Source organism: Coturnix japonica, chromosome 1, assembly GCF_054131305.1.
Source record: "Coturnix japonica strain WE chromosome 1, WE-NBRP24, whole genome shotgun sequence".
Taxonomy (NCBI): domain Eukaryota; kingdom Metazoa; phylum Chordata; class Aves; order Galliformes; family Phasianidae; genus Coturnix; species Coturnix japonica.
In genome coordinates this window covers 44,907,046-44,934,371 of record NC_140663.1, presented here as the reverse complement: position 1 = coordinate 44,934,371, position 27,326 = coordinate 44,907,046, and the positions used below count along the sequence as shown (strand labels likewise).

General features: G+C 46.5%; 4 protein-coding genes across 7 annotated transcripts in view; 2 read left to right on the top strand and 2 right to left on the bottom strand.

Annotated features, from left to right (window-relative positions):
- Positions 1 to 2,110: 2,110 nt before the first annotated feature.
- Positions 2,111 to 11,747, bottom strand: DESI1 (desumoylating isopeptidase 1). Its single transcript, XM_015861206.3, has 6 exons — positions 11,559 to 11,747; positions 7,423 to 7,444; positions 6,824 to 6,893; positions 6,122 to 6,231; positions 5,218 to 5,340; positions 2,111 to 4,176 (listed from the first exon to the last, which is right to left on the bottom strand). The coding sequence occupies exons 1-6, from the start codon at positions 11,647 to 11,649 to the stop codon at positions 4,083 to 4,085; spliced, it is 510 nt and encodes a 169-aa protein (XP_015716692.1). The 5' UTR covers positions 11,650 to 11,747; the 3' UTR covers positions 2,111 to 4,082.
- Positions 11,748 to 12,025: 278 nt separating this feature from the next.
- XRCC6 (X-ray repair cross complementing 6) lies at positions 12,026 to 19,607 on the top strand. Of its 4 annotated transcripts, none has more exons than XR_014934804.1 (12): positions 12,026 to 12,195; positions 12,297 to 12,412; positions 12,531 to 12,669; positions 13,152 to 13,406; positions 14,265 to 14,448; positions 15,075 to 15,261; positions 16,017 to 16,185; positions 16,278 to 16,439; positions 16,665 to 16,794; positions 17,371 to 17,471; positions 18,280 to 18,591; positions 19,133 to 19,607. XR_014934804.1 is itself a non-coding variant. In XM_015861095.3 (12 exons), the coding sequence occupies exons 1-12, from the start codon at positions 12,105 to 12,107 to the stop codon at positions 19,327 to 19,329; spliced, it is 1,845 nt and encodes a 614-aa protein (XP_015716581.2). In that variant the 5' UTR covers positions 12,026 to 12,104; the 3' UTR covers positions 19,330 to 19,607. The 4 variants fall into 4 exon arrangements, 1 of the variants encoding a protein (XP_015716581.2); XR_014934805.1 differs by having other exon boundaries at positions 17,371 to 17,500; positions 18,280 to 18,393; XM_015861095.3 differs by having other exon boundaries at positions 18,280 to 18,393.
- A 1,536-nt stretch (positions 19,608 to 21,143) lies between these two features.
- On the bottom strand, positions 21,144 to 23,802 carry SNU13 (small nuclear ribonucleoprotein 13). The gene is made up of 3 exons (XM_015861234.3): positions 23,723 to 23,802; positions 23,017 to 23,137; positions 21,144 to 22,095 (listed from the first exon to the last, which is right to left on the bottom strand). The coding sequence occupies exons 1-3, from the start codon at positions 23,723 to 23,725 to the stop codon at positions 21,833 to 21,835; spliced, it is 387 nt and encodes a 128-aa protein (XP_015716720.1). The 5' UTR covers positions 23,726 to 23,802; the 3' UTR covers positions 21,144 to 21,832.
- A 36-nt stretch (positions 23,803 to 23,838) lies between these two features.
- LOC107313048 (coiled-coil domain-containing protein 134) overlaps positions 23,839 to 27,326 on the top strand; it is a 38,820-nt gene continuing 35,332 nt past the window's right edge. Inside the window, exons 1-3 of the mRNA XM_085516853.1 lie at positions 23,839 to 23,997; positions 24,135 to 24,258; positions 25,896 to 25,946. Of these exons, the coding sequence (XP_085372979.1) occupies positions 23,854 to 23,997; positions 24,135 to 24,258; positions 25,896 to 25,946 (319 nt within the window). The 5' untranslated portion in view covers positions 23,839 to 23,853. The remainder of the gene's footprint in view (positions 23,998 to 24,134; positions 24,259 to 25,895; positions 25,947 to 27,326) is intronic.

Here is a 27,326-nt window from a genome sequence, read left to right as displayed (position 1 = left end):
CATTTAAATGACCCCCCTTTTTAAATGACCCGCCTATTCTAACCACCCCCCCCTCTATTATTGGTTCCCCCTCATTTTCAGGACTACCCCCCATTTTATGGACCGCCCCCCCATTTAAGGACCCCCCCTTATTTAAGGAGCACCCTCCCCAACCTGACTCCTCCAGGTCCTTTATGGCCATTGACTCCCCATTTACAGGCTCCCCCAATTTAATGACCCCCCACATTTTATGTACCCCCCCCCCCCATTTTAACAATCCCCACCATTATAGGGTCCGATATTTTAACTCCCCGTCCTTATTTAAGGACCCTCACCCCCATTATAGACCCCTCCCCATTTTAACGTCCCTCACCCCCATTTTAGGAACCACCCCCCATTTAAGGCAACACCCCCACCTCACCCCAATTATGTCCCTCTCCAAGGCCTTTATGGACCTGGAAACCCCAATTAAGACCCCACCCATTTAAAGTCTCCCCACAATTTAAAGGACCCCCCCACCATTTAAAGCTTCTACAGCATTTAACGCCCCACCGCATTTAACTACCCCCGCCTTTTAAGGACCTGCCTCCTGCAGCTCCTGACGCTGACGCACCTCCAGGTCATTTATGGACAATGAACCCCATTTAAGTCCCCCCATTTTAAGGACCCCCTCAATTTAAAGAACCCCAATTTTAACACCCCCTCTCATTATAGGGTCCCTCTCATTTAAGGACCCCCCACAAATTTCTGACCCCTTCCCTATTTAAAGGACCATCACATTTTAACCCCCCCCACAACTTATAGGGTCCCCCCATTTAACGAGACCCCCCCCATTTAAAGGACTCCTCCCATTTTAAACCCCCCCATTTTATGGTCCCCCCCACATGGGTGGACCACTACCCATTTATATGGATCCCCCCAATTTAAAGGACTCCCCATTTTAACCCCCCCCCACCCATTATTTGTTCCCCCTATATTTAAGAAATACCCCCCATCTTATGGACCGCCCCCCCATTTAAGGACCCCCCCGATTTAATAACCGCCCTCCCCAACCTGCCTCCTCCAGGTCCTTTATGGCCATTGACTCCCTTTTCACAGGCCCTCCCCAATTTAAGGACACCCCACATTTCATGGACACTCCTCATTTTAACAATCATCTCCATTATAGGGTCCCCCCTTTTTAACCCCCCCCCCCCCATACCCTCACCCCCATTGAAGACCTTTATGGTCATGGAACACCCATTTAAATGACCCCCCACATTTAAAGCTCCCCCCCAATTTAAGGACTCACTGCATTTAAGTACCCCCCTCCCCCTTTTTAGGACCTGCCTCCTGCAGCTCCTGACGCTGATGCACCTCCAGGTCATTTATGGCCAATGAACCCCATTTAAGTTTCCCCATTTTAAGGACCCCCCCATTTAAAGACCCCCCATTTAAATACCCCCCCCCCTCGAATTTTTAGAGACAAAACATTTCATCCTTACAAATAGCATTTTCTACACAAAAAGTAGATATTGTCCAAAAAGAAGGCATTTTCACTACAAAATAATGCTTTCTATCAAAATATGACTCATTGTTTCCAGATTACCTATCTTCCTCTACCAATTAAAGACATATCCAACAGATACAGCAATTTCTGACAATTATTCGAAGAATGAATCTCAATACTTATCCAATCGCTGCTTTCTGGGCTGCGGGGATAAGCTTTTTCCTCTGAAGAAAGGAGACCCTCACCCCCATTTTAGGAACCACCCTCCATTAAGGACCCCCCCCCCCCCCCTATTTTAGGCAACACCCCCATTTTAGGAACCCCCCCCACCCCGCCCCCATTATGTCCCTCTCCAAGTGTTTTATGGCCATGGAACACCCATTTAAAGGACCCCACCATTTAAAGCCTCCCCCCCATTCAAGGACCAACCGCATTTAAGTACCCCCCCACTTTTAAGGACCTGCCTCCTGCAGCTCCTTACGCTGATGAGGCTCTCTACTCAGCTCTGGTGAGGCCGCACCTCCAGTGCTGTGCTCAGTTCTGGGCCCCTCACTGCTAGAAAGACATGGGTTGGCACGTGGAAAGATATGTACAAACAGGATTGTTTTAATTGTCACAGGAAAAAAAAATGCAAACCATCGCTTTCTGTCTAAAGATGTTATTAATTAACTTCATTTTAATGGCATGGGGGGAACCCCAGAAATACACAACAGATCAGGAAGCACAAGCAAAGGATTCTGCCCCCGTTCAGCAGTGCAGCTGCCCTGCCCCTTTGTCAATGAGCTGGCTGAGGTTCGCCACCCCAATATATGTACATACATGTCTCACTGTAGTTTATATGGCTGTGAGGAATGGCTTGTGCAGTTACAGCTAACCATCTTTGGAGAAAATGGGTTTCCTACCCAATGGTCTGGGGAAGCTCCAAGATGCCTGATGTGCTTCTGCATTTTGTGGTATAGTCATGTCTGCAGGGAGATGAGAGACCAATTCCTCTTCACAAAACAGGCATCAAGAGAGTTCAGAGTTGATATACATAGACAGCAGAAAAACTAAGCTATGGTTTCTATGGCTCAGCAGAAAGCAAACCTAACAGTTGTTCCCCAGAACACCAGAAGGTGCTGTATGGTAAATGATTTACTACAGAATGCCTTCTGCAAACAGCACGTTTTGCTGGGGAAAGACCAAAAGCTTTTGCTGGAAGCTGTTGCATCTACACCAACTGCTCCAGCCACCTCCTAGTCCAGCCCAAATGAAACACTCCAGGAGAAGCTGATGGCACAAGCAGAGACCCCAGGAGAAGCAGATGTCACAACAAAGCACTGCACACAGGACTGTATATTTGCATAGACGCTTTTTTTCTGCAGTATCTGAGATGTGCAATGCCCACTTGCAGGGCAACGTTTTGGGGGTTTTCTGATGTTGTTGTGTTCCATCCTAAGCATATTTGCTACATAATTGTTCAGGAAAGTAGTGTATACACATGCACAATAAGAAATCAGTGCGCCTGCTCTTCTCTTCCTGTGATCTTTTTCTGCTGTGAATAACTGCAAAGCTGTAAGGATCTTACATTAGAAGATGCAGCATTGGCACAAGCTAATGCCAATCTAAGGATAGGGCTGCCTCTCCATGTATCCCAATCAACTCAATTGTTCCACGGGAAAGCTTAATTTCACTCTTCCTTGTTTTCTTTAAATTTAGGGAGCCCTACCACCTGCTTTTCCTCATGCAGCCCTCTGTGATGTACTTGGCTGCTTTAGAAAGAACAGCAGTATCAGAAACAGCTGGGAGCTCTACTGTATCTGCAACAATAGAATGAAGGCAGAACTGGTCTACATCATGTCATCTGCCACGTTGTAAATCTTGCTTAGTGAGGAAAAACCAGTTCCTATGCAAAGGCAAACAAGTTAACAAGATTCTATCCGTTGCTTCCATCGCACGATTTTGTTCTTTGAGCTGTTCTCTCCCATAACACTTGGATCTCCCCAAGCTCATGGTACTTTTCAGACACAGCCTCCCTCCCACACACATGCTGAGAGCTTCAGCCTTCAAAGTGACACCGCCAGGTTCAGCTGGGCCACCTTTCCCACTGCTGTGCCATTGTAAATACTCCTACCAAACGAGTTCAGCTTTTCCCCTGAGCAAACAACACAACATTAATGAAATATGCACAAGACGAGTACTGGGACACCTCTACTTCCTCAGCTACAGGTACCTCCCTTGCTAGAGATTAGCCCCATAGTATTGACAGCGACAAGAGAAAGAGTATGCAAGGGATGGCTATGACACGCCCTTTACTTCAAAATACATAATGGGCTCGAACGCTCATGGAATGAATTCCCACTTCCCAGCAGAGGAATTACTTAGAAAGTATCAGCCTAACTTCAGGCAAGACAGCCTTTATAAATTAGTATAATACTATTAGAAATTATGGCAACCTTTTTGGTAGCCTTGCCTTGCACGCACCCTGATAAATCCTCTCCCTAAGAAATTTTAAAAGTGGTCTCGTAATTTCCATAGAGTTAATTCAGATGGGAAATTATAAAATAGAAATCTGGAAGATTCGTGCTTAAAAAGGAAGAGGCCTGGTGAGGCTGGGCACAGCAGGGCACTCCTGTTAGCTCTGTCCGTTATCCCTGTTGAAGGTATTTCCTCCAGGTGGCTGGAACTGGGTAGTGCTCAGGAAGGGCCGTAAAGCTTGTCCAAAAGGTCTGAAAAGACAATGAAATTAATGCTTTAAATAGTTTTCTTCAATATTTTTCCCTCATTTACAGCTTTCTTAGCCTGTTCATCAACTTTCCTCTACAACACTGGTTTGATTCTACACTCTTTCACTACAAGCAAAGCACATTTAACCTATTAAAGAGAATTTACTGTTCCAATACTAAATAAAAAACAGATTTAAGTTTCTTACACGTAATTCTGAGTCCTAACATGCCCACAGATAATGTGGTAATAGTGTGTCTGAAACTGGCTTCAGTAACTCACACTACTTAAGCAAGAGTCTGAAATCCATGTTATGCAACTGCAGTTCTCCATTAAGTATCACATCAATATTAAAGGCTCGGCTAGAAGAACAGATCTAGTCCCTTTATAAGACAGTGGTTCAACACACAGAGTAATTTCTGTTGCAATCCGTAGCTGCTAGTTTGCCTTTAGGTATGACTCACTGCTACAGACTATATGGAAGATCTTAGGAAATGAGAGCCCAGAGTAGAAGATGCATCTCCCAAATGATGCAGTACATCACTTATAAGACCCAAATGAAGCCCAAATCATCCCACCAGGATCCTTGCTAGCTCAGAGCACAGCAAAAATGGTCTCATAGTCTCATAGTTTCGTGCGGGTTGGAAGGGACCTTAGAGATCATCGAGTCCAACCCCTGGGATTCGAGTCTCCTGTGTAGCAGAGCGGCACTTCTACCACTTGCGCCACAGGGGGGATTCGAACCTCAGGCCCTGGTGTTGCAAGGCAGCATTCCTACCACTGCGCCACCAGGGCACACAAAATGGTCGAGCTGACCTGCCTTTATTTCCTCTCTTCCCACTCTTCTTCAGCTTTCCTTCCCCCTTCTCAGTAATACCAGTGCCAGTTAGTACCTGTTGTATAGTATTGTGTTAAAGTAAACAGCATCCTTTCCCTAATCTCACTCTGCTTCTCACAGAAAGGCAGCACAAACTGGTACTGCTGTCTCCATCCAATATTTAAGCCTGAAGCAATACAGTACAGAGAGGAGCAGAACGCATACTCACGTGGCAAGAACTTCGGATGGAAGGTCAGTGATGTAGGAAGGGATTTTTCTTCCTGTCAGGAACTGTGCCACTTCATTACTGAAGGTGTTGCAGTTACGTTCAAAGAAGTGGTAAGACTCACTTCTGTGCCACAGGAAAGGGATTGAAATAAGAGACTCAGCAATAAATCTAACAAGCAGTAAAACTTAAATCGCTACTGAGAAGCATCTTTTGACATTAGCACTTTTCTCCCCTCCCCAACAAGGATTCTAAGGCAAATAGGTAAAACACATTCATTTCAATTAGCAGGTGAACTGATGTTTCAGAGTGGAAAAATGACATCTCTCTGTATTACTGATTCTATACAGTGTTTTTGTTTTTGAAGGTTAAGTGAGGTCAAGTTTCTTCATGTAAAACCACAGAAGGAATAAAAAGAAATCATAGGAATTGTTGGCACTTAAATCCAGCCAGAATAGTAAATGCCACCATTTTGTGTTGTGAGAAATAGACGTGATGTTTTAGCAGTCAAGACTTTGCTTTTACTCAGCTGAAAGTTGGCAGCTTTACTACATCTCACCTCCGGCTCACGGGGCATTATCTTCTGAGATCTTTCATACAGTGCCTTCATTCTCCCTGCTGATCCCCTCTAAGAGATTTCAGCCATTATTCCATTTTACAAAAAAAAAGAAGTGAGAAAGACTTCCTGGCAGAATGCTTTCCCAGCCTGGCTCATGCCTGGCACACCACAGTGTTGTCTAGCTGTGGATCAGTTCCAGCCTCATCTCTGGAGACTGCTAAGTAATACAACAGGCAGACAAAGCTCTGAGAAAGGGACTGGGTTCATAATACTTTTCTCCTTTCTGCATCCCTCTCCTTAAAAGCCTTTTCTCGGTACTCAGATTAGGCAGTAATAGGTGCTACTTACCGGAACATAGACTCCCCCAGGGAAGAAAGATATTCCAGAAAGATTTCTTCTGTAACTTCAGTGTTCCCCAAGTCAATAACTGAGTCTGGGGGGCCAAGAAGGGTCCCTCCCTGTAGGAATTAACATCCAAGAGACTGTTCAAATCATCACGCTGAATTCATTTTGGCTCTAAGGAATTGAGCCCTCATGACTTATACAGGCACAGAAGGAAGAACTTCAAGTACGTTTATCAAGGAAAGGGCCTTACTGGCCTTCCACTCTCCACACGGAGACTGAGAGGCAACGTGCTGAAAGCTCTAAGCTCTGACAAAATTCTGCTTCAGAAGAACAACCCATCACTTTCACCTCCCCAAGAACAGAAAGGTCTGTTGAAGCATCATGGATTTTTTCTTTAAACTTGAAAAGGATGCTTTGAGTTGCTAAGCCTTCATGCAAAGACCACGCACATAAAGCATCACTGACAAAGCAGCTGCAGAAAGAGTCTGTCTACCCAGGTCACCACCAGTGGAAGAAACCCTATAGCCTGTATTTGTCTGAGCTTGAACCCACTGCCCACATTCTTTTCCTCAGATGGACAGGGTAACCACAGGAAGCAGCCATATCTGGCTGAACTCAGAACACAGCTGCTTTTCTAAAGGACACGAGCAAATCTGATGATGGAATTCTACCACAAAGTTAACAGAAAAGTAAGTTTTAACTTACAGGTGCACAGCTGGAGATTCCCCCAGCACCGTAGTAGAACTCATCCTTATGGACTATTATGGAGGTATGCCTGCCATGAAGAATAGAAACAATAGGTAAGGTAAAGAAGATAATTAACCTAACACATAAAATCAACAGTAAATTCATGTGGTCAAGGACATGGTGAAGTAAATAACCTAAAAAGTCAGTGTGCTTCTGTGACTAGGAACTGTAGCTGCTGGGACGTGAATAGAAATGAAAGCAATAATTATCAAGGCTACTGTAACACACAGGTGGTTGGGAAATGAGAGGCATAGCTAGGTGCCCAAGCACAACATGAAGACAGGGACTTCCACACCAGTACAAGACCTCCAGCAGCCTGTCTGCCAAAGGGTCAAGGGTGAAGTTGCAGAGAAAGCAGCTCTGTCCCTCACTTTTATTCTAGAGGTTTAACCAGCACATGACAATACTGCATCTTACTGGCAGTCCGTATTCAGGAACAGAAAGTGCACTGGTCCCTCTTCATCACAAAAGCGCTCTTAAGATCCGAAGCACACATGATCTCATATTGATAATGCTTCCTACACCACGCATTATGCAATTCAAATCTAGTCACTTACCAGATGCCATCCAGCTGTTTCCCTGTGTGCAGAAAAAAAAGAAGCTATTAGTAACATATTTTCCATCTTTCAACCTATTTCCTGTCAGTCACAAAAGACCTTCACCTATTATTCCACCTTGTCAGCAAGCCCAAAGACAGGACTTTCACCCCAGAGCTGCTTCTAAAGCAACAGGATGTCTTTCTTTCAAATAAACTCCTTTGTCAACACCAGTGCCTGACTTTTTCCCTCCTGCAAGCAGATCTGTCAGTGCTGCTTTATCCTGCCAATGCTCAGCTTCCTTCTGCTTCTGCCTACAGAGAAAACAAACCTTTCCAGAGGAGTTCAGAGTTCTGCTCTGATCCCACAGTTTCACAGAGCACTGTCAACTTTGCTCATCCCTAAAACAACACCATCACTTACTGCAATTGCATTCCCACAGCTTATGTTGCTGAGAAGCACATTGTGGCCACTTTCAAAAGGCTGGAATCAGATGCTTAGAATAACAATCAACTATTCCACTGTCAGGCATTGTAGCAGCAACAGGATGTGTCGTCCTTGTTCCTTGTCTTGCAGGAATCCATTCCCTGCCTGTCCCTACTCAGATCAGTGGCCACAGGAAGCAGAGGCACTCCCTCTCCTGCTCCTCTGTCACAGCTGCTGTGGTCTGCAAATCCGAGCACATCTAACAGCTGTGGTTCTTCACAAGTTCTTCCTCTCGGGTAATGATCAAGAAAATCTTTATTACCATCACAACTGGGTGAAGCAAAGGAAACAGAAGGTAGTCTTCCAGGAGCTTCAAGAAAGGGAAGCTTGTGCATCCAAGTAAGAAAAAGTCACTGCTGTAATCTCCTTGCTTATCCTTGAAGCAAAACAGGGACAGAAATAGGTACCTGTTTTAGATGAGGGTCGCATGAGAGAGGAGGCAGGGAAAAGGCTGCTGGAACAATAGAGACATCAATCAAAGTGAGCACACCCAGTTCTGAAGGAGGTGGGCTGAAGCTGCCAGTGCTATGGATCACAGCCGAGCAGCAAGCAGGTTTCACCATTAACCTGTTGCAGAGAAATGTGGGCACAGAGCTGGCTGAAGGCCAAAAGACAGTAGCAGCAATGAGACAAGTGGGGCAGTGTGTTGCGATACCTCAGGAGGATTTACTGCTTCTTTAGCATCCCACCCAACTAAGCGAGATTCTCCAGCCTTCCACACCATCTCCATGACCACCTTCATCTCGTGTTCTGGAGCTGCCAGAAAGAAGTGATGCCACCACTGGCTCATCACTAATATCATCTGGGTAGGGTACACCCTCCAGGGCAGAGAAGCAAGCTGTTTCAAAGGCAGCGCAAACCAGTACTGCATCCGTGCTTTTGTTTGCTAAATGGAAAAGACTTAATATTTACTTTCACGCACGAATGCACACGCTTTCAGCAAGCAATAACAAAAGGCTTTCTACAGAGCCAGCACTTTGTGCTGGGGTTCTGTGTGCCCTGAGAAAGCTGCTCTCACCACATCTGCCCTGGACAGGACCTCTAGAGATCCCTCTCCATCAGCACAGCTTTTTGACCGTGCAAAGAGAAACAGGATTCAGAGAAGGAACTTTGCAACAGGCTGTACTGCAGTGCTAAGGGCTCCTCTCTGGCAGTTATACACCACATTTGTGGTCAACAACAGGCAGCAGCTGCCAGGACAACAGCAGAACAGCTCTTGGCAGCTCTGCCCAAGGCTGTTCTGTGAGGTCAGGCCGTGCCAAGGACTGGTTGTTGCTCTGAATGGACCTGCTGTCTTCCTGCTTGCATGCAGCTCCTGTAAGACACTAGCCAAGCTGGCACAGTGGAGAACACGTGCCGGATGTGCAGTGCTGCATCCATGGCAGCTGTGCAATCTGTTGCAGACAACACATAATCCCTTTCTGCCACCAGTGGACTGTGCTTGGCCAGACAGATCACACCTGAACACCACACAAATCTCTCCAGTGCCAACACAGCTGGTCAGCCCCACACCTGAGAAACCTGCCATTACTAACCATTCCTCCCAGAGACCAAGGACTGTCAGTGTGCTGCTGCAGCTTTCCATGCTGCATTGCTGGCTGTGGTCACCTCAACTCCAAACCAAGAGACAGTGGAACCAAAGGCCACCAGCTTCTGAGGAACCTAAGCAACTTGAGCAACACCCTCTCTTGTCATTCAAGAGGAATCCCAATGGCATTTATCTGTCGTATCATACAAGAGATTCTACACAGACCTCAATGAAGAACATCACCCTCCTCCTGAAGCTTTGCCTCGGCTGCTGATCTTGCTGTGCACTCTTCTCTCAAGCCCAGCCCTTGCACAGACCAGGTAACAGCTCACAATCACTCCCACTCGTAAGAAATGGAAGCAAAGCAATCAGGACAGCCCGATACAATGAGTTATGCCTTGCATGCTACTAGACATTGTCCATGATACACAAAATATATCACCCACAGCTTCTGAAGGTGTGACACACATCTATGCCCAGCCAGGTAAAACAAGATAACTGCAAGCTGCTTAGAGAGAGCCACATATTTCAGGGGACCTCTACCTGTGGAGCAGGAAAAAGTATTGCAAATTTAGATGTAGGCCCTTAATCACGCAACAATCAGTGCGTTAAATCAAGTTACCAGGAATCAGCTGTCTGGCAGCAGTTGTCTGTGTGTAAGCTCAGCCAGCAGTAAGTGTGACGAAACTCAATTTGATTTCAGCTGCTGCTATTACAAGCTAATGCAAGTCACATTACTTTGCTCTGGTTGCACCCACCACCTTTTTGTGCTACTGATTTAGGAGATGGCACTCGTGAGGATAAGAGGGCATTATGAAAGAAGAACACAAGCCCGAATAATTTTAGAATACAATCAAGTCAGATTACTTCCATGCTTGGGTTTATCTGTAAGGCCAAGCAAGAGGAAGATTAGATGCTTGCCAACCTATTTTACTGGCAGAGTTGATCTGTTAATGTGGCCCATGTGATGTAACATAGTCCTGTGCATTTTAAACATGGAGTGAACAGGTTGCCCAAGGAGGCTGTGGATTCCTGGAGGCTTCAAGGCCAGGCTGAATGTGGCTCTGGGCAGCCTGGTCTGGTGGCTGGCAACACTGCACATAGCATGGGGGTTGAAATTGGATGATCATTGTGGCCCTTTTCAACCCAGGCCATTCAATGCTTCTGTGATGTACAGCGTATGAACATCACTGACAAGTGGAAAAAAAAGAAAGTAGCTATTGACCATTTGAAAGTTAAAGTAGCAGCAGTTTCTGTTATCGTTTAAGTAAAGGAAAATAAAATCAGTAGTTGGGTGCATGAGACAAACCCATCATTCTCTCTTTGGAAGGCTTCTAAAAATAATCTGGAAGTCTGCTAAGCCTGAGTGAAGACAGTTCACTTGAAAGGGAGGGAAGCAAACAAAGAAACAAAACCCAACTCCTGTTTGTGTCGTGGACAACCCAGTCACGGGATCCACGTAACCCCAAGCACTGTGCACTCTGCCTTGTCACTGTGAGCAGGCAGGCCGTGCTGGCCCTGTTCCACTGACAGGCCTCGAGTTCCTGGGCAGGACCAGCACACAACACTTCCCACACTGATAAGAGATGCATAAAGACTTTAAGGCTTTCCTTTTCATGACTTGACTCCTACATATTCAGCATCGAGTTGTCTCAAGCACAAAGTTACAAACTTAAAGTTGTTTAGACAGCATAAAACACACCAGCAATGAAGTCATGTGCTGCTGGCTTTCATGAAATCAGAAAGCTACCAGACCCCTAGGAAAGCCACAAAGCCATCACAACCCAATTTATAGGAAGATTTGCGCAATGACATTGACAACTGATTTCTGTACAAGTCTATGCCTGGGCCAACACTCTGAAACAAGTCTGCTCAATCTTAGTTCAAACCATTAAAGCAGGCAGACACATTGAGTCCGTAACACTCTTGTAACACTCTTAGCCGAGGATGAAGCACAGCTATCGTGAACCAGCAGACTGAGAGAAGCACCCAGCCACCCACAAGGGCTGCTTTTCAGTTGGTGCTTCCTGGAGCCCACAGTCCACCCCGGGCCTACCCCCGCCCAGACACGGGCCTGGCCGCAGGTGCAGCCGCTCCACCGACCCAGGCCCCGCAGCCCGGCCCCGCCCCGTCGGGTGCTTACCCAGCATGAGAGGGCTGAGGCGGCGGGCCATGCCCTTGGACAGGTCGTACACGTACAGCTTCACAGGGTGCAGCGCCGGCGGCTCCTCCATGGGGGCGGAGGGGAAGGGGCAGAGGAACGGCACCGAACACCGGTACTGAACCGGCGGTACGGGCGGAGGGCGGAGCGACACCTCCACGCATGCGCACCACAAACCGCCCCCTCACTGCGCCGTTATGCGGCACCGCGCTTCCGGCGGGGCGGGGACAGAGCGGAGTGGGCGGGACTTTCGGAACGGCCCTCGCTCATTGGCTGAGAGTCGACGCTTCTTCCGGAGTCGGCATGGAGGCGGGCGGAGCGCTCCCGCTCTGTTTTCCTTCCCGCGACCAATCAGCGTCGAGATAGGGCGTGGCTACGCGTGGGGGGCGGGGAGAGGAGCCCTTCCTGCCTTGTCATTGGTCAGAGTGGCGCAGGGAGGCGGGGATTTCAGATGAGTGACGGTTGGCGGCCAGCGGCGCGTGGTTAAGGAGGTGGCTGAGGGAGCGCTGAGTTCTGTCGGCAGCAGCCATGGCGGACTGGGTGTCCTATTATCGTGGCGACGGGCCGGACGAGGAGGAGGACGGAGAGCAACAGGAGGAGGAGGGGCCGGAGACTGTCGGTAAGGTACCTTCCCCTCGGCCTAGGGCGGCTTGGTGCTGCAGTCCCTCAGTGGGCTCTTTACCCGGCTGTCGATACATCTGCCTTTCTTCCTCTGCGTAGCGGACCACAGGTTCTCGGGCCGGGACAGCTTGATTTTCTTGGTCGACGGCTCCAAGGCCATGTTCGAGCCCTACGGCAACGAGGAGGCGGCCACACCCTTTGACATGACCATGCAGGTGAGCAACGCAGGGCAATTATGGACCTCCGAGGGCCGCCTGCCCTCAGCGTTAGTTAGAACTGCTGTTGCTGAAACTCATTTTCTTCATGTTTTGACATCCTTGCGTTTGTTTTCAGTGCATCCGCAACGTGTACACCAGCAAAATCATTAGCAGTGACAAGGATCTGTTAAGTGTTGTGTTCTACGGCACGGAGAACAACAAGAACTCTGCTGACTTCAAGCATGTCTATGTCCTTCAGGAGCTGGACAACCCAGGTAGAGCAGTAAAGGGGTGTGGGGGTTTGTATGAGGAAATCTGTGTAGTGACTGCCCTAGGGTCTTCTTTCTTCTTTAGTAGTGCCTTAGGCTTCCCACTCATCCTTTTCCCTTCTCCACATTCCTCTGCAGTGGGTGCAATTACTGCATTTCCTAATAAGACGTTATTCTTTCAATGCAGAGGGTGCATGATACTTTCATCCCTGCCTGTGTCATGCAACAGAAGATGCCCCACATTTATGCTGGGGCACTTTGCATTCTCTTGGCCCTTGCAGGTGCTTTGTAACCAGCTTACAATGTTGAAAGTGTAAGGATGTCTCAAAACAGTTTTCTCAGACAAGCAGTGGAAAGGCACAACAACAGAGCTGCTAAAGTATATTTATCAGATATCAGCTGCAGGAAACCTTCAGTGCTTCTTTAGAAGCACTTGCAATACTTCTTTCAGAATTTCTGATGTTTGCAAATGCTGTTGTTTCCCATAGGCGCAAAGCGTATTCTGGAGCTGGACCAATACAAGGGAGATGAAGGACAAGTACTTTTCCGTGAGACCTTTGGCCACAACGCTGACTATTCACTGGGTGAAGCACTCTGGGCCTGCTCTAATCTCTTCAGCGATGTCCGAGTCAGACTGAGCCACAAAAGGATCATGCTTTTCACCAACGAGGATAACCCTCACGCCAATGATAGTGCTAAGGCCAAGCTGGCCAGGACCAGAGCTGGTGATCTGAGAGACACAGGTCAGTATTCTTTAATTTAAACTTCTAATGTCAGGCAGCTTAAAAGTGATGCGTCCTTGCAGTGGTTATTAACTGCATTGCAAGATTGTGGTGGGAAAAGAATGTAAAAGAATGTATCAGTACCAATTGAACCAGTAGAGGCTGAAGGTAACAGTTTCCAGTGCTGCATCACTATTGATGTCAAGATGTGGTGTCATCACTACAAGCTGGAGTCAAAAAGGCAGTCTGTGGAGTGGCAGCATGTGAATTCAGCATGGAAGGAAAAGTTTGAGACACAGCCTCAAACAGGTGAAGTGTTGTGCAGTCTTTTGGGATGGGAGACTTTTGGGATAGGAAACACAGCATCAAGTCAGTGCAAGAGGAAGATCACTTTAATGACTGCACTTTGAATTAGCTGAAGAGCAGCAACCCGAGCTCAGAGACTGGAGAGCAAACGCTTCATTGGTTCAACTATGCAGCTGAGAGAACCAGTGTTTTTGGAGTTCAGCATATGTGCTAGAAATGGAAGCTGTGAGGCATCCTTGATTTGTAAGACCTTAAAATTGGGAAAAGGGAATTGCTGAAGTCATTTCTTCTCTCTCTGCCTGAAGCAGGGGTGTGTTTTATAGGAGCTTGTCAGAGCTGTTTCCTGCATAAAATTGCCCTGATTCTTAATTAGGGAGGGAACATTTTCCATGCCACATTGCTTTGACTGAAGCTGAAGAAAGTCTTTTGCTTCTTTCCCTTGAACTTCCCCATCTGGTGCAGATGTGGCAGTTTGGAGCTTACTTTTAGTCAGGCAGAGAAGTGTGAGGAATGTGCCAAGGTAAGAAAAAAGCAGCTTAAGTGATCTCCCTCCTGCCTTTTGCTTCATTCTAGGTATTATCCTGGACTTGATGCACTTGAAGAAGCCGGGAGGGTTCGATATCTCTTTGTTCTACAGGGACATCATCAACACAGCAGAGGATGAGGACCTTGGGATCCAGCCTGATGAGTCAGGAAAACTGGAGCATCTCATGAAGAAAGTACGAGCAAAGGAGACAAGGAAAAGAGTTTTAGTAAGGTGTGTGAATTTTTATTGTACGCCATTCAATGGAGGCAACTGGATGTTATCTTTAGACTGCATCTCACCTTCTTCTTCTGGAATGATTGGCACCAGTGCTTCAACTTTTCAGTGTTAATTCCTCAGTTTGAGTTGATGTTTCTTCCTTAGCTTCCAAGGATGTTTGGCCTTGGTGAATGACAAATTGAGAGTGAAGATAGACCTCTTTTTTTGCACTGTGTGACATCTGACACCATTGCCAAAGTTAAAATACCTGCAAAAATGTCTGCGACCTACAGTGTAAAATGTGCAGTTCATAGTGCAACCTGCTTGAAAAGAGGCTTTGCTTACTAATGTTAACTTAGAAAAAGCTAAATCTTGGTGTGACTGGTAGATATTTTGTCCTATTACTTAATAGATGTGTGTGGCCAGTATGTCTGTGCACTTGGTATGGATTCACACAGCCTCGATACTTCTGATCTCCTACTGAAAGATTAGAAATGCTCACAGAGAGATTAAAGGGATCTTGACTAAGCAGATAGAAAGTATTTTTGGAACCACCTACTTGATAACAGTTGCTTTTCACCAGCTGAATTCTTAACAGATTGATGTGGTCTCAAGTCTGCATTCTGCTTCTTTTTACACAGGATAAATTTGTATTTGAACAAAGATCTGTCTTTCTCTGTTGGTGTTTACAACCTTGTTCAAAAAGCTTACAAGCCATATCCAGTGAAACTTTATCGGGAAACTAATGAGCCTGTTAAAACAAAAACAAGGGTGTTCAATGGAAAAACAGGCAGTTTGCTGCTGCCCAGTGATACAAAAAGGGCTCAGGTAATGTGCTGGTTGTGCACCTTCTCACTCTGATTTTGGGGTGGTGGTGGTGGGGGGATGCTCAGCCTTTTATGCTCCTGGTTGCGTTTCACTTTCAGGGTGAGATAGGGAAGTATTTACATCTGTATGCTCTTTGGGCTAGTGCAGTCATTTTGTAAGCTGTGCAGAGAGAGTGGGTTGTTTCTCTGGTGTGAAGCTCAAGGGAAAGCAGAGCTGCTGGTGGCAGTGTGTTCAGGAGCACAAGTCATTTCTTGCTGTAAGGCAGAACTGGGTTGTCAGAGCTTAACCTTGTATGGCCTTGTACTACACTGCGGGTACTATCTCTTGAGTCATTAGGAGCAAATTTTGACCACTTTATTAAATGTGCCAGTGTAAATCACAGAGGGGTATCTGGAAGTATCTGCTCCAACACAGTGCAGAGCAAGACTCACAAAACTGCATCAGGTCATTCAGGGCTTGTTTGGGCCAGCTCTGAGTAACTGCAAGGATGAGATGTGACCATCTCTCTGTGCCAGGGCTTATCCACTGGCTTGGGAAATTGCATTTTTTTAATATTCAGCCCAAATTTCCCTTCAGACGGTGGTTGCAAACTATGACCAACAATTTTAAGTGTGCCCTGATGAGGAGAATTTGCCTTGTCTTGTCTATAACCCCCTTTACAGTAGTGGAAGACAGCAATTGCACCTTCTTCTTTACCTGTCTCATCCAGCTTTTCTTCTGCAAGCATCAGTACTGTCTGTTCTTCTCTAATTTAGACATATGGAAACCGCCAGATCGTGATGGAGAAAGAGGAAACCGAAGAAGTGAAACGGTTTGATTCTCCAGGCTTGTATCTGATTGGTTTCAAACCACTTGCAATGCTAAAACAGCACCACCATATCAGGCCCTCCCAGTTCATGTATCCTGAAGAGTCCCTCGTAACTGGTAAGGAAAGGTAGCAAGGGAAGATTCACACCTTGCGTTAGGTTAACCATCTGATTCATAAAGTATTGACTGGTGCAGTCTTTACTTTGCAGGCAGTACAACTCTGTTTAATGCCTTATTGATGAAGTGCTTGGAGAAAGAGGTGATGGCACTGTGCAGATACATTGCCCGCCGGAACACTCCCCCTCGCTTTGTGGCCCTGGTTCCTCAGGAGGAAGAGGTGGATGAACAGAAAGTGCAGATAGCTCCTCCAGGTATGGGAAGAGGTGTTGCCTTTCTCTGCTCTGTTGGGTGCAGTCAGCATCACATTTGCTGTGTGCAAATACTGTCACACTGTAGGTGCTGGCAGGTGTTACTGATTGCTGATGCCTAGGGCAAAATAGGAAGCTGGTTTGGGAGAGTCATCATTTTCTCCTAAATTCTGATTTTGAGGCTGTGGTTCTGTGTAATTGTTCTCTTGCTCTCTCTCTTCTGTGTAGGTTTCCACATCGTTTTCCTACCATATGCAGATGATAAACGGAACGTTGATTTTACAGAAAAGGTACCAGCCAATCGAGAACAGGTGGACAAAATGAAGGAGATCATTCAAAAACTCCGCTTCAGATACAGGTAGGTGGAGATAAACAGTGTGTGGGGTGCACATGGGGAAGAATGTTCAACATTATTGCTTTCTTTACTACACACATTTTGTTCTGGAGTTCTTAATAGTATTGCTCTTGTTCTCTCTGGGTTGTTGTAATTTGTTGCAGATATCACATTTTATTGTGCCAATCTACTGCAGATCAGGCCTGGAGCTTTCAAATGAGCGTGTGCTAGAGAGAATAGTTGGGCCTTTTTATCATAACCAGGATAAATTTCAAGAAAGGGACTTTTATGGGACTTTAAAATAAGTGGGACATTAAAAAAATGGTGTATAGAAAGTAGCACAGTTGGTATTAGTGCAGAATGCCAGTCTCTCTATCTCACACAGCCTTCTAAGTCTCCTACAGCTACCTAACACATTTTGTACATGACGGGATGGTGACTCAGCAGGTACACTGAAAAGAGGACAAGGGATTCTTCTGGTGAGATGGATTGATTTGTGGGAAAGAGGAAAGTTTGACTTTGAAATAGACTGTTGGCAGATCTTATGTCTTAGCTGGCTTCCTGCCAGCATGCACTGAAAATCTGGGGGATTCTTGACAGGACTGACAGCTTTGAGAACCCAGTTTTGCAGCAGCACTTCAGGAATCTGGAGGCTTTAGCGCTGGATATGCTGGAACCAGAACAAGCTGAGGACCTTACAAGTGAGAATTACTGGTGGATGTGAGGGGAGGTGGGTTTGAGGGCTCCTGACTTTGGCTCTTCTAAGTCAGAGTTTTGGTGCTACAAAACCAAATGTCTTTTAAAAGGATGTTTTAGTGGTGTACTGTTCCATGATGCAGAGTTAAGGATGTTTCCATTCTGAAATAGAGAAACCTTAGTTTCTTACACTGTCAGCAAAAAGGAGAAAGTCTGATGAAGTGATGGAGCTCCTTACAGAATTATTCAGCCAGGAGGCAGTGTTGCCACCTGGTGGCTGTGACAGTTTCTGAGAGCACCTATCAAAGGCTACAAACCTTCTGAATGAAACGTGTTATTTGGTTTGGTGTTAAATTTTGTTCTGCTCTAGGAATAGTGATAGAGAAGCTATTTGTTTCATAGGAAGTGATATCGAACCAATAGTCTGGGACCCTCCACTAGATACTTTACAAATACATGACAGAAACAAGTTCTGCCTTAAAATACTTGTGACCTTAGGTCATAAACTGTTGCATTTTAAATGTTCAAGATTAGACCTGGGTATCAGTGCCACCAACTAGGAGATCTTCTCTATCACTTATACCATCTAAGTTTTGTTCCATGTATATATTTACAGTTTAGGGACATGTGCATATGTACAACACAAATCCTTGACATTATCAAGAGCTGTGAATTTCTCATTTGTGATTATCATAACATAGCTCTTTGCATTTAGCATGCTTGCAAGATGCTGGTGTGGTAGCTTTAATAGAAGCAAACTTGTATCGGGCAATTTGCTTTTCTGGAGGGGACAAATCTTTCTCTTTTGCTCAGTGCCAAAGACTGAAGAGATGAGCCGCAGGCTGGGCAACCTGGTAGAGGAGTTCAAGCAGCTGGTTTATCCTCCTGACTACAATCCCGAAGGGAAGGCTGCAAAAAGAAAACAAGGCAAGTAATGGCAGTGCAGAGGCACAACATGGTGTCTGTGTTCTTTTCAGTTGAGGCTTCTGCATTTTCAGTTTTCGGTGATTCACAGGGAGCAGAGGATATTGTGGTATCCAGCTGGAGAACTGCTAGAATGGGAAACTGCCTAGTGAAAACCCAGAGTGGTATAAAAGGAATTCATGCCTTCTGTCTGTATGCTGGGTGAGGAAGCATGCTTTTATGCATGGACAATTTTGCAAGTCCAAGATGAGCATTTAGGGGAATAAGTGTCAAAGTAAGGCTCAGGTCCCACTGTGGCTTGGGAACATGCAAAAGTGTGCATAAAACAGGAGTGTCAGCTGAATTCCCTATGTGAACACAGAGTTCTGTACTTGAGTTTGAGGTCACTGCTGTCAGTGAAATTCCATATAGTTTATGTACTGACACCTCCTTCACTGGGTATGTAGATGGCCTTTAAGATACTGTTCTAATGGCTGTTAACTTGGTATCATATCATAGTATCATAGTCTCCTGCGGGTTGGAAGGGACCTTAGAGATCATCGAGTCCAACCCACGGGATTCGAGCCTCTGTGTAGCAGAGCGGCACTTCTACCACTTGTGCCACAGGGGGGATTCGAACCCCGGGCCCCAGTGTTGCAAGGCAGCATTCCTACCACTGCGCCACTCTATGTATTAGGAATGCTGATGTCTTTCAATTGTGAATATTTTAAGAATCTTGAGGATATAAAATTTCTCTTTCCAGCTGGTGATGGTCAAGCAGAAAAGAAGCCCAAGATAGAAATCTCGGAAGATTCACTGAGGAGTTATGTGCAGAGTGGCACTCTGGGCAAGCTCACGGTCTCTGCTCTGAAGGATGTGTGCAGGCAATACAGGCTGAGGAGTGGGGGGAAGAAGCAGGAGCTCATAGATGCACTGACTGAACACTTCAGTGGGCGCTAAGCAGGGATGGAGGCTGTGGTTGACTTCCACTTGCTTCAAGTTACAGTTGTCATACTTGAATTCTGAGCTTGCTTAATGTTGCCATGGAGGAGAAGACCAATGGTTGCTGAATCTACCACTGGAGAAACGTTTGACTTGTAGTTTCTAAGCATTTCTGCAAACTCAGGTACTGTTCACAGTAGCAGAATTAAATGTCCTGCTAACTCGGGTTGCTCACAGAACATGGTTGTGCCTTCCTGGTTTCTTAATAAAGTTATTTTGGACTTTTTACTTTGCAACACCAGCTGTACCATCTTTTCACCTTGGAGGTAGCAGAACTCACTTAAACAGAAATAAGAAAGCAAATGATTTGTGTGACACCACGTGAATACATGCAGCAGATCAAGTCTGCCTGCCAACAGAGGATGTAAACACAGTTTACTTTGCTGCTCTCCACAACTACTTCAGCAGACTCCTGTTTGACACACTCCATTAGGCAACTTACTGAAGAGTTAAATTGTATATTAAGGCCATGGCTGTGCTGTGAGTGCAGGATATGTATTGGGAGCCGGCTGAAAACAGCCTGGGAACCTTGAGCACCCTATCTGTTCCACCACACTGCCCACTTCCACCTGCACAGTGCCTCAAAAGTGCAGCTAACATACTGAGCCCTGCAGATTGAAACTCGTGTCTTAATTTCAATCTGCTTGCATTATGGTAGGTATTAATAAAGAATGTCTACATTTGCCCTTAGTTGAAGTTTCTGCAAACGTCTGTCTTGGCAAGGCCCGAATTGAGTGCAATATAATAATGAGACTACCTCAATTTTGTGAATTTTCCTGTCCTGGATGCCCTTGCTAACTTCTGTCTTGGCTTGCAAACCCCCAGGCATGGTATGTTCCAGGCTTTAGATAATTATGGCACGTTTCTCCTAGGTCATTACATCTCCTTTTCTTCTATTTTAAGGCAGGCATAAGTTTACCAGGGATGGCAATGGAAGGCTTCAGAGCAGAAAATTAGCTTTATTTGCTCGCGAATCCTTTATTTCTATTTCATATGTGCTTTGAAAACATTAGCTGTCTAACAACAGGGCTCTGAGATCTTCGTATACACGACAGTAATATTCTTGCTAAGATGAATTTATCAGCCCTTTACAAGAAGATACCATTTGTCTTAAGTCTTGTGTGAGCCGCTTTCATCTGCTTGGGTTATACTTATTAAAGGTATGCAGCTGGTACCACTGTGAGAACGTTACACAACTTATTTTCCCTTCTGCTGTTGTACCTATTGGTCTTTCCACTCTGATTTTTCCTTTCTGCTTTGGAAAGGTGAGAAGCACGGCTGAGCTGGGCAGCCACACAAGGAGACAAAATGCTTCCAGCTGTTTTGGTGTGATCCACTCCAATGCAGAGGATTACATTTCTGTTCAAAACAGAAATGGGATTTATAACACAACATGCACTGAACCACAGCTAGCTCCATTAAACCACCCCAGATCCAGAATGCTGGTGATACATTCACGCTTTTCGAGATGATGAAATTGTGTGTCATCTTCTTGAGTCACAGGTTGTTTTATCTGAGAAGTCTCTTTGTCCACTGTTGTCCTGGCCATGACTTAAAATCATCTGTCATGTTACTATAGTGCTGTAGCTTCTCTAAAAGCATGAGATCGTTTTTATAGTTATTGGCCAGATGTACATGTACAGACACAGCAAGCTGCTCTCTACCCAAGAATAACTTTTGTATTGAAATGTCTTAGGAAGCCCAAGCTTTGCAGATCACTGTTGCAATCCATGCAAAGAAAACTGAGAATAACAATTCTGGCCGTTCCTGTATTTAGATTTGTCAGTAATTTTATTTTCTTTTTAAAAAAACAGCATTTAAAAATAAGTGAAATTAGAGATTTCCCCTTGTGCACTGCCGTACGATGTCAGCTCCCCATACACCCTCTTAGAGAAGCCTCTTGCCTGATCTGAAGGCAGGGTTGTGCTATGTGTACTGATCCTGGCTCCACCAGCTGCTTGCTACACAGTAGCCACAGTCCTACACTTTAGTCTATGCTGCTTCGCTTCAAAGCAACAACTCTGGCAGCCCAAATACACGCACTGTGCTGCGGAACCAACACGCCTTACTCCCCCATAGAATAAACCATTCTGAAACAAAGATACACCTGTAAGAGGCTGAAGCATTAGGAAGCTAATGGGTAGATTACAAAAGCCCTGAGCAGGCAGATATGGAGATTGGAGGGGATTTTTTTTTCCTTTGAACGTCAAACAGTAAATACAGTTGTACAATCGCTTTTCAAGAAGTAATACAACGAGAATGAGAGTTGGAGTGGAATAATAGAGAAAGGGAGGGGAGAAGAGGCAGAGACACTTGAAGAATTAAGCCACTATTAAACAAAGATGTGATTTTTGAAATGGAACACTGATATCAAAACTATAACGTCATTAACTAAAGCTAGACATTAATTCCCCCTGACTTCACCTTTACCCATTCCACACACACTCAAGCTCAAGGGCGCTCAGACCAACAGTCTCTCTATAGCTTGCTGTACAGACTGGATCTGAGGTTTTAGCTGCGATCCCTCCTTGATAGTGATGGAGCAGGCGATGACAGGCCGGGAAACCCCACACGCCCGGCCTAGGGCCTGCTTGGAGCGCACGAACACATAAGGAACATTCTTGTCCTCGCAGAGAAGAGGTAGGTGCAGGATGATCTCCAAGGGTTCAGCATCGGCAGCCATCACTATGAACTCTGCTATTCCTCGGTTCAGTGTTTTGGTGGCTGTAAAAAGAAACTGAAAGTAAGTCTAGGTTCTGTGAAGCACATCTTGTGAACAACACTAGGAGATGCTGATGTCAGCACGAGCAAGAAGGGGCAGCAAGAGGGCAGGCCAAAGAAAACCATCAGCTACAGGGCCATGTAATAGCACAGCTCCAAGTCCAGAATGAACAGTTTGTGGTCAGCAGTGCACCCATGAGAAGAAGGAGATTGACCCTTGGAAAACCCATAGCAGGTCCCAGGGAGGGATTATTCATAGGGTCACATCTGAGCTACTGCATCCTTCACAAAGGAGTGAGGCCAGCACAGGGAGAGCAGCTGGGGCACTCTGCAGATGAGAGACCAAGGGAGCTGGATCTGTGCAGACTGGAGAAGAACCAGCCAAGGTGGGATGGAGGAGAGTGACTGCTGCCTTCTGCCACTCCAAGGAGACTGCAGCGAGGATGGAGCTAGGTTATCCCCATGAATGCACAGCTTAAAGGACTGTGACTGCAGACTCTGACTGCTGCCTTGGGGAAACTCTGGAGATATGAGGAGAAAAAAAATCCTGGCAGAAGAGCAGTTTAAGCCATAGGAGACTGTGGAGTTTCCACGCTTAAGGACTTTTATTTTGTTCAGATGAAGCTTAACCAGATATGGCCTTGAGCAGCTCAGTCAAGCTGTGAAGGGACATTCTCTGAGCTGTCTGAACTACAGAGCTCCCCTCAACTCCCAGTTATCTTATGATTTTAAGCTGGCAAGACACCTGGTCATCTCAGTGCCGCATCATATATGATCACAGTATATGCACCAGGAACACACTTTGAGCATCTAAGAGGAGGAAGGAAAGGGTCACTCGTGCCAGACAGAGCTATATAATATTCACGGCCCACAGCTGGAGAAGAAAATACAATCTCCAGCCACAGCTTCACACAGTATTCCCACCTTCATTGGCTCCTTTGCGTAGCTGCTTGTAGTTGCAGGACTGCTGCACAAGGTCCAGCAGCGTCTTGGTGAGCTGCGCGTCAGCCAGTGGGTAAGCTTTGGGGTTCACCTCTGCCTCACTCTAGAAACAGGAGAAAGGGAAAGATGGGAGAGTGGTACAGCAGGGGCAAAAGAGTTTGTTCCGAGGGGCATTAGAGAGGCAGCATGTCTACCACGTGTAGTCCATTACCGAATCACTAAGGTTGAAAAAGAGCACCAGCATCACTCAGTCCAACCTTTAGCCCACCCCCACCATGCCCACTGCCCACATCCCTCAGTGCCACATCCACACGGCTCTGGAACACCTCCAGGGATGGTGACTGCACCACCTCCTTGTGCAGCCCGTGCCACCGCAGCACCGCTCCTACTGAGAAACGCTTCCTGATATCCAACCTGAACGTCCCTTGGCGCAACTTGAGGCCATCACCTCTCATCCTACAGCTCCTACCGGGGAGAAGAGGCTGCCCCCACCTCGCCACAACCTCCCCTCATGCACCTATGAATGCGTGTATCACGTGTACCAGCCCACAACCCACCCACGGACGCCCTTCGGCACAGCCCCACGCAGCGCGGCCCCCACGTGCTCCCCGCTGCCCGCCCGCCGCCTCGATGTGCAGGGAAGCGGACCCTGCCCGGCGCATCCCGCCTCCCCCCCGACCCCGCTCACCATGGCGGCGGCGCGGTGCAGCTCTCGGACACTCGGGGCCCAAGGCTCGTGCGCGCAGCGGGCCGCACGCCGCCGGAACTGAGGGAACGGCGGAGGGAAGAGGCGGGCCGTGCCTCGCCGGGAGCCTGCCCATGGCGCGCCCTAGCGGCCGTGAGGCGATGGCGGCGGGCTGTGAGAGCGTGCGTGATCGGCACGGTGCGAGGTGGAACCTGCCGCTCCGACCGCCGCTGTGCCTCGCCTGCGCTGTGGAGACGCTGGGCGATGGCGGCGCCTCGGTGCGGCTTCCCCTTCCTTGTAGGCCTCGGTACCCCGCAGCCCGCTGCTGCCTTGAGGCAGGGGCACGGAACGCGGGGTGACGCTTTTAGTGCCGTTCGGGCAGGCCTGGATGCTGACGGTTGTCTCCCACCCGCAGCTGGTGCGGAAGAAACACGCGCTGTCCCGGCTGCGCGATGCCCTGGCCTGGCAGGCGCTGCCGGTCGTCCAGCTGCTGGCTCCAGACGAGAGGGGCTGCCTCTGTCTGATAGGAACGCTCTTCGGTAAGAGCTCCCACACGGCCTAACAGCACCAAGGAATTCCCTTTTTGTAGGGTTGGGTTGGAAGGGACCTCGAAGAATCTGGGATTTCCCTGACCCAGGCTTCTCCACATTCAGCTCCCCCAACAAAATGGCAGTAGACCACTGGAATACCCGATTCCATGCTCCTGCCAATGTTCTCCATTACATCTTGCTATTCCCCACAGAAAAGGGCCTCTCATTCCAACTAGAATAGGGTAATTAATTTCCCTCTCCCCCAAGGAGCAGAACTGGCATGTTAATAAAGCTCCCACAGCTTTCCTGAGCATCTTCACAGATCTTTAACCTTCATGGAGAACTGAGCGCTCTGGCTTATGGCTCTTCCCAGAACACCCTCTGTTCTGGTCTCATGCCTCAGTGCTTTCTCATCTATACTAAGATCCACACAGAAATGGAAGTGTGAACTTAAAAAGTGCGCTACAGGATTTACTATCAAATAGTATGGTATTTCTTTCTCCCACTGTCACTTTATATTAGCTGAAATCCTTCTAGCCATAGGACTATGACACCTGTTTCTTCCTGGTGGGTCAGCCTCCTAGCAGAGCAAAGAGATGTTAGAAAGTGCCTTTCCAATAGTGGTCCTTCCGATCTCGGTCATCTCTCACTGTCTCTGCACAGCAGCACTGTGGACAAGGTCTTTGAAATCTCTAAAATCCTGTCAGAAGAGAAATAATGGTGTAAATGAGGGAACAGTCAGGCAGGAAGAAAAAGGTGGAGGTTATGAATGCAAATGCTTTCAAAGAGCAATTATACTGGGTTTCTTGAAGTCCACAGCCTCATTTGCACATCACAGATACGTGCTTTGCGCGAGGTGACTTACAAGCCCCTTCCCTTGCCACAACACTGAATAATTCAAGCTGTGTTTCCCAGCTGGTTTCCCAGCACAAACTGTGCTTTGCACATTGAAAACAGCTTTGTTAGAATGTTGTGCAGGTTGCTTTCTCTTGGTCACACAGATTTTTATTGAGCACTGTCTGCATGCAACCCTATACAGATGTGGAGGGAATAGTGCTTACGGCCAGTTCACTGCTTCACTGTAGGATCCTAAACCACATACCCCAGTAGACAGAGCTGTACTTGTATTTCAGTGCTCTGCTTTTAAGCAATCAGTCTGTGTGCCTCTCTGAAAAGATACACAGTTCATTTTTTAGGACAGCTTTGTGACTTTGCTGTAATTGATTGACATTTTCAGTACTGTAGAAGGAGAAGATGTGGTGATGAGTACGAATACAGGTAAGATAGGAAGGACATCTCACAACTGGGCTCTGACTCGTGTCATTCTGTAGTGTTGTAATTCAGATGTATGATGCTGGGCCATGCAGTGATCTTCACAGTTTCATGTTTACCTACATAGGTGGAGCCACTGACTTCAACTACAAAACACACAAAAAACTGTGAGAGAACAGAACACCTTGTGCCCCTTTTTGCTGGTTATGAGGGCACCTTTTGCAGAATCCCCCCTCTTCTGACAGAGTTGGATTGGCTTCATGTGAAGCAGGGGTAACAAACTGGTACCGAAATAATGTGAAGCTATTTTTACAAGAAGACCCATGATCACAAGCAAAAATGAGTTCTGCAATTGATTGTGCTTTATCTTTCAGGGTTGTGTCATGCTGTGGAAGACAGTGATACTCAGGACCAGTTTGGCGAAGGTGAGGTGCAGATGCTGTGTGCCAGTCGGTGGCAGTTTGTGAGAAGCATCCGTTTGTCTGATAGTGGTAGTGAGGTGCTCAGCTTCTGCATAGCTTGAATTGGGAAGAGCTTCTATTTTCTATCAGTTGCAAAAATGATAAGCAGACCATTCCAATATTTTGGGGTGCATGTGCGTGAAGTGTGTGTGCATATAAATGTTAGCATTTCTCCCTCAGGTTTTGTGTGTGCTATCAGGTGGGTAGCACCGGTAAATAAAGCCCCATCTTTGGACCTGACCAAATGGAAATCTTCATATTGGTTTCACTGAGCTTTGGAATCTAGTGCTTTCTCCTCAGTACAAACAATATTTGCGACACACAGCTTCTAGATTCCTCTCTCTGAGCAGTCCTTCATTTGTAATCTGGAGGAAGCGCCTGCAGGGCTGAGAAGGGATGTCTGCAGTCCTATTAACCTTGGGCGTCTCTGCTGAGTCTTGTGATATTCACAGAGCAGTGATTTCCTCCTGTCCAGCCATGAGAGATGAAAGGAGATGTGACCAGCTCCTTTCAGAGAGGTATCGGTTTTCAGACACGTGCTTGAAATGTGTTGCAAAGGTGAGCAATCTTTCTGTCATGCTGCGGTTCTGCTGAGAGATGGATGATTTCAAACAGAGGAATTTTAACTTAATGGTACCCAATTATTGAATGTTCTTAGAAATAGAATGTTCTTGGAAATTCTGAGAGTTCCAGGCAGGAAAGGGCCATTACATCACCTATATATCATCTGCCTCAAGATACGCCTCTGCTCAGAAACTTGGCTCTTCATCTAAAGTAGGTCTCCTAGATAAACTCATGGTATTGCCCTGGATATATCAAGAGATGGTGCACCTACAAGTCTCTGGTATTATTTTTTTTAATGCTTTTTTAGAATACGAATAAAAAGAATGTGTTAGAGTACAGCGTGCCCTGTTTGAAATGAGTCATGCCATGACAAGAAGATATATCCAAACCAGCTTTATCAAACTGTATGGAGTTATATTCTTTACTGCGTCTCAGTTGAGAGTCACAAGGATAAGCAGGACCTCATTTTATGGAAAAGTATAGGGGATACCTGTGTATATATGTCTGGTAGACTGTAATGTTACCTTCACTGCAAGGCTGTTTTTAAAGGCCTGTTTTCATACTGTAGGATGCCCGCTCTACTCTATTCAATTATCATATTTATTCATGGTTTCAAGCTTGGGCTTTGTTTCCTTCCCTTCTTTATGTTTATTTGATGTCCTGATACACCCTTTGTCATTTCCGTGCATGGGTTGTGATGCTGCTAGAACAGGATTGCTGCTATAATGTTGCTGCAGAGAGCCTCAGCTGGGCTATCAGAAGTAATAGCATTGGGGCTCT

Coding starts and splice junctions, on each gene's coding strand:
- DESI1 (XM_015861206.3), bottom strand. CDS start 11,649: ATGGAGGAGCCGCCGGCGCTGCACCCTGTGAAGCTGTACGTGTACGAC. Junction 7,445..11,558: donor CCTCAGCCCTCTCATGCTGG/GTAAGCACCCGA, acceptor TTCTGCACACAG/GGAAACAGCTGGATGGCATC. Junction 6,894..7,422: donor AAACAGCTGGATGGCATCTG/GTAAGTGACTAG, acceptor TCTTCATGGCAG/GCATACCTCCATAATAGTCC.
- XRCC6 (XM_015861095.3), top strand. CDS start 12,105: ATGGCGGACTGGGTGTCCTATTATCGTGGCGACGGGCCGGACGAGGAG. Junction 14,449..15,074: donor AGGAAAAGAGTTTTAGTAAG/GTGTGTGAATTT, acceptor CTTTTTACACAG/GATAAATTTGTATTTGAACA. Junction 16,186..16,277: donor TGAAGAGTCCCTCGTAACTG/GTAAGGAAAGGT, acceptor TTTACTTTGCAG/GCAGTACAACTCTGTTTAAT.
- SNU13 (XM_015861234.3), bottom strand. Junction 22,096..23,016: donor ACGCAAAGGAGCCAATGAAG/GTGGGAATACTG, acceptor TTCTTTTTACAG/CCACCAAAACACTGAACCGA.